The 5,706-nt window shown below is 38.5% G+C and overlaps 1 protein-coding gene across 1 annotated transcript; it reads right to left on the bottom strand.

The window, feature by feature from the left end:
• Positions 1 to 747: 747 nt before the first annotated feature.
• On the bottom strand, positions 748 to 2,742 carry LOC102289710 (butyrophilin-like protein 9). Its single transcript, XM_005952531.2, has 2 exons — positions 2,491 to 2,742; positions 748 to 1,353 (listed from the first exon to the last, which is right to left on the bottom strand). Exons 1-2 carry the CDS (start codon positions 2,558 to 2,560, stop codon positions 950 to 952), a joined length of 474 nt encoding a protein of 157 aa, XP_005952593.2. The 5' UTR covers positions 2,561 to 2,742; the 3' UTR covers positions 748 to 949.
• Between the last annotated feature and the right edge of the window lie 2,964 nt (positions 2,743 to 5,706).

The raw sequence follows: 5,706 nt of genomic DNA, 5'->3' as shown, positions 1-5,706 counted from the left end.
TAATAAATGACAAATTAAAAAGGCATGAACATTTTTTTTGTATCGAAAAAATATCGAACCGTGACACCAAAGTATCGAACCGAACCGTGAATTTTGTGTATCGTTGCACCCCTAGTAAATACAGGAGCCGCCAGTCTCACTCGCCTAACCCCATAGCGATATATCCCCCTACCGGCTAAACTAAAAAAAAAATTACAACCGAAATGACAAGCCACCGTCTGACTCATGAAATAAGTTGGTATCGGTTCATGATATCGGTTAACGTTTACAAGTATGAGTACACGCACATTTTACGGTATTGGCCTTTATATCGGTATCGGCACATTCCTAGTAACAATGACTAACATGTCTGAATTGGAGACAACAGGGATTCACTCCTTATACTGCATAAGACTTTGAGAGCTCTTCTTCAGCTTTCATCATTTATTTTGTTTACTCTGGACATTTTTATTAAAAAAAACTATTTTTTATGTCACTATGGCACTGAGCACTTTCTGTGTTTTGTTTATATTCACAATATCAATCTGTGGCTCTTTGCTTACTGTATCAATACTTATTTTTAATCTCTGGCTCTCTTCCACAACATGTCTTTGTCTTGTCTTCCTCCCATCTAACAGATGGCCCCGCCCCTCACTGAGCCTGGTTCTGCTGGAGGTTTCTTCCTATTAAAATTGAGTTTTTTCTTCCCACCGTTGCCAAAGTGCTTGCTCATAATGAGCCATATCGTTTTTGTGGGTTTTTCTATATGTATCATTGTAGTCTACCTTATAATGTAAACCACCCTGATGTGGCTGTTGTGATTTGGTATTAAAAAAATTGAATTATTTCTGTGCTACATTTGTGTTCCTCATATCTGCTCTACAGACCACTTCTCTGTAGCCACAAAAGGGATAAATAAATGGACCAAAATTTTGCACCGCTACATTTTTAGTAAGAAGACATTTCTATCTCAGGTCAAAAACAAGGAAACAGTTTTACCACTGATAACAGACTGACCTGGAAGAACAACACTCAGGTTGATGATGATGGGACCAGTCTTTAGATATACTCTCCTCCCATGGTTTGTTTCTGTCTGGAAAACACGACACTCGTATGTTCCAGTGTCAGCGGTCATCACATCCTTCAGAATCAAAGACACGTCTCCATCCTTCATCTGTCTGTCCTGCAGATCCACTCGGTTCTTAAAAGATGGATGCTGGTTTTCTGGATCAAACTGCTCATCCCGGTACAAAAGGACATATTCTGTGTCTAGGTCACGTCTGCTCCACTCTACAACTATGATATGTCTGTGTTTTGGAGCTTGACATGGCAGAGTGACCGTCTGTCCAGGCACTGCTTTGATGTTTTTCTGGTCTGAGAGAAGGAACAACAGAGCAAAGAGGTTAAAAGCATCAAAGTTCATGTTCATGTCACAGTTATATGATGATAAAATGTATTTTACTTTTAGCCAACAACATGTCAATTCATTATCCAGTTGGACAGTGTCAGATCCAAATGAGTAGCTTTTAATTAACCTTTATGTTTCAGAGGGGTTTTAAGGTACAGTTGGGGTTGTGTTTTTTTTTAGGAATAAACTACAGAAATGGGTGGTTAAAGGTATTTTCTCCCATGAACTTATAAGCTTAACATTTTTTTATCCATTTTTTAATCCTATAAATATATAATGCCTGTGATATTCTACTCTATTTGTGTGATATGTATGATTTTTATGTCACATTGTGAATTTGATTTGTATTTATTTATTTATTTACTTAAACCTCACCCCTACTTGCATCCCAACATGAAGAAATATAATACTTTTTTGTTAGGGAGGATTTGTTTGTTGTTGAGTGCAATGCTAAAACAAGTTCTTTAAAAAGAAAAAAAAAATTTAATATGGAGGCAATATGAGCAGAGCGTGCAAACATGTTTTGGGATATGGCTATGTTAGTTCAGTTGGTGAGCTATTTGTAAAGAAAACAAGTTTCACTAGTAGTCAGTATCTAATGTGTACACTTATGTCTGCATTTTCATTTTGTTAAATATGAAAAGAAAAATATGTGTTCAGTTTTGTCTTGTTATACAATATTTGAAATAAGAATAAATAAAGTGTGAGACTCCTGGTCTAAAGGTTTAATAGACTACTTTCATGTAAACTGTGACAGCTACAGTAGGCTAATATATTCCAAACAGCTCCACCATGCCCAGAGATCGCTGTCTCTAGCCTTACATTGATAACTGACTGCTACATTTTAAATGTTTGTAAAGCATTTTAACTTCTGCAGAAGACCACTGTAACAGACACAGGGCCCACGCCGTTACAAGTTGACTGATGATTACTGATAAGCGTAGTTAGACACACTTTGCTAGCGCAGCTTTCCCGACCTGGCACTTAAATACTTAAATACACTTTTAAAACATCAGTACGAAGGGAATTCTTAGTGATGGTATTTTATAAATCAGTTATTTTGTAAATCAGGAAGGCCAGTTGAATTTAAAGTTTAATCTTACCTGCAGAGATAAACAGGAAGCAGATAGAGAATAAAGTGCAGCAGAGCGACGCAGAGGTTAAAGCAGGCATTTCCTCGTCATCTGAAAGTATGAAGACTTCCAAATGCTGGCAATATAACACAATAACTAAATATCTGAGTTTAAGTTATGTCTACATTAAGCTAACGTTTTTAAATACAGCTGAAAGTGTCTGAGTGTCATGACAGGTGTGTTCTTTCTTCTTCTTTCTTACAGTTGTATTGGCGGTTGGCAAACAATTGAAAGGTGCATTACCGCCACCAACTGGTATGGAGTATGGTCTGGAACGACGTTCAAAAAATAAATAAATAAATAAATAAAAATCCTCAAATCCTTCCAAACAGGTTCCCCTCTTTTAAAAGCTGAAATAAGGCCTGATAACTTTTACTTCCCGATTCCTTTCGCGGCAAATCAACCAGATCCAGTTTGATTTTTAGGTTACTAAGATTTTGAATCAAATGTCTCCTCTCAACCTGATACCTCTGACACTGCAACATGACATGTTCTATAGTTTCCTCTACCCCACAGTAATCACATTTTCCGGTACTATGTTTCCCAATCATGAATAACGTATTATTCAAGCCAGTATGTCCAAATCTCAATCAGGATATGATCACCTCCTCCCTCCTAGTCCGTCCTGCAGTTCTCATTCCTCCCACCCTCCTTTGAATCTTATACAACCATCGTCTCTTCCTTTCCTCCTCCCACTGCTTTTGCCATCTTGCTCTCATAACTTGCCTTACCATACTCCTAATCTCTGCTTGGCCAAAACTAACAGCCATGTCAACCACCCCATGTTTTACGGCCTCCTTTGCTACTCTATCTGCCTTTTTGTTCGCCCACACGCCATAGTGTGCTGGCACCCACAAAAACACAACTGCAAGTCCCATCATGCGTATCCGGAAAAGTGACTGCTGAATTTCCGCCAAAACATCTGCTCTACTGTCTGAGTGACTATGCTGTAGACTGACCAATAATGAACTTGAATCTGAACAAATGACAGCATGTAATGGTCTCACGTCCTCCACCCACTGAACAGCTAATAATATTGCGATCATTTCCCCGGTGTACACAGAAATCCCATTACTAATCCTTTTACCCATTTCCACCGAAAACTCTGGGACCACGACTGCAACACTGGTTTGACCAGTTGTGTTCTTTGAGGCGTCTGTATATATTTGAACATAACTAATATTGGTCAATGTAAACCTGTACCACATGAGAGTTCAAAGTAAATGCCCTATCCTCATTCTTCTAGTTCAACAATATTAAGTCTACTGTAGCATCAGGAAGTAGTCATGGAGGTACTGCCGGTAACGGCACTCTGTGACTAATGTTTAACTGATCCAGATTAAATGCTGTTGCTTGTCTCCCCACAATCCATCCAAAGCTCTTCTTTTCCCTCCTTTCTTTCTCCCAGGTTTAAGTACTTCATGCGTTGGGTGATCCTGCCCGTGGCCCTGTAAATTAGCCCAATAATTAAGTGTGAGCTGCTCCCTTCTCAGTCCCAATGGCATCTCTCCCATCTCCACCTGTAAAGCTGCTGTTGGAGTTGTTTTAAATGCTTTTTTTAAAATGTTTTAAATATTCGTAGTGCCTGATACTGAATATGGTCTAACTTTACCAGAGTTGTGTCTGCTGCTGAGTTATATGCTACACACCCATAATCCAACAGTGATCTGACCAACCCAGTGTATATGGCCCTCAAAGATTTTCTATCCGCTCCCCAGTCCCTCACAACTAAACACCTCATTATATTCAACACTTTTTTACACTTGTCCACCACCTTCTGAATATGCGCAGCCCATGTTAACCTTTCATCAAACCACAATCCAAGAAACTTAAATTTACTCACCCTTTCTAATTTGTGATCATACAACTTAAGCTTGATGTCTTTACCAACTCTCTTCCTCGTAAAAAACATCACCTTGGTTTTATCAACCGAAAATTTAACACCTCACTTATAAGACCACTCTTCGACTCTGCTAATTGTTCCCTGCAGTTTCTTCACAATATACTCTATATTTTTCCCTCTCTTCCATATTGCTCCATCATCAGCAAAAAGTGAACACCCCACCCCTGCCTCTATATCATTAAACACATCATCTATCATCAAAGAAAATAACATAGGGCTTTCTTTGCAGCTTGTTCCATTTTTCTTGTTTTATTTGCATGGTAATAAATGGGTGGAGCCATGAAAACCCTCCTCAAACTCTGTATTTCACACCTGAGGTCTTAGGCCTGAATAAAGCAGGATTTACTGTGTGCATTCCTGTTGCACAGAAACTCTGAATTTTAACTTTACTGATACTTTTTACCATCTTTATTAGTAAAACCAGTGGCCCTTTTTCACAGATATGACTGTTATACATTTGATATTTTTGCTAACATGGCATGATTTGAACCATGCAATCAGGACTGTTTTAAGGCAACGCTGCATTAAACCTGGACAGAAACGCGCTGTCCAGGTTTTTCAGCCTTGATCCTTCCCTCCATACTCTGAATCTTTGAATGGCCTGTGAAGATGAGGGAATCCAGTTTACTGTTCACTTCCCAGGCTTCTTTCACCTGTATGCTACATTATTTGCAAAATATTTTTCTTAGCTGTCCTGTAGTTGAATGTAACATAAGAGCAACAGTCTGTATGGGATAATTGATTGTAAGTAAGGACTAAAAATGTCTTAATAATGTTCATATTGAAAGTTGGTGTGGGAAACACTAGTTTGACTGGGATTACAATATGTCCTGTTATATCACTTGACTGCTTTGTTCTTTGTTACAGTGAATACAGAAATGTCTCAGCTGTTCTCCTGGTTTTTGTTGTGTTTGATGTCAGTGTCTGCAGGCATGAAACATTCCTCAGCAGCATTCTTTACAAGGACAGAATTAAAAAAAAAGAGCCTCAGATACTGATATGCCATGACCTAACTGACCAACGTTGAACTAAACCTGCAAGAAACAGAAAGTTAGTTGTTGACATATTCACAATAAACAGATTCAGAGTGTTGATTCAGTTTAAATGTTAAACTGAGCTTTATTCCAGGAAGCAGGTTCAGCTGACAATTCTGAGTTTTTCCTCACTGATATTCAGTGTTGGGACTAACGCGTTATTAAGTAACGCGTTACAGTAACTACGTTATTATTGTGGTAACGAGCACGGTAACTAGTTATTATGCCAAAATCAGGAACGCGTTAGTC

The sequence above is a fragment of the Haplochromis burtoni genome, unplaced genomic scaffold, assembly GCF_018398535.1.
Source record: "Haplochromis burtoni strain Fernald_Lab_line unplaced genomic scaffold, NCSU_Asbu1 Contig_1767, whole genome shotgun sequence".
Taxonomy (NCBI): domain Eukaryota; kingdom Metazoa; phylum Chordata; class Actinopteri; order Cichliformes; family Cichlidae; genus Haplochromis; species Haplochromis burtoni.
This window is presented reverse-complemented; position numbering and strand designations above follow the sequence as displayed.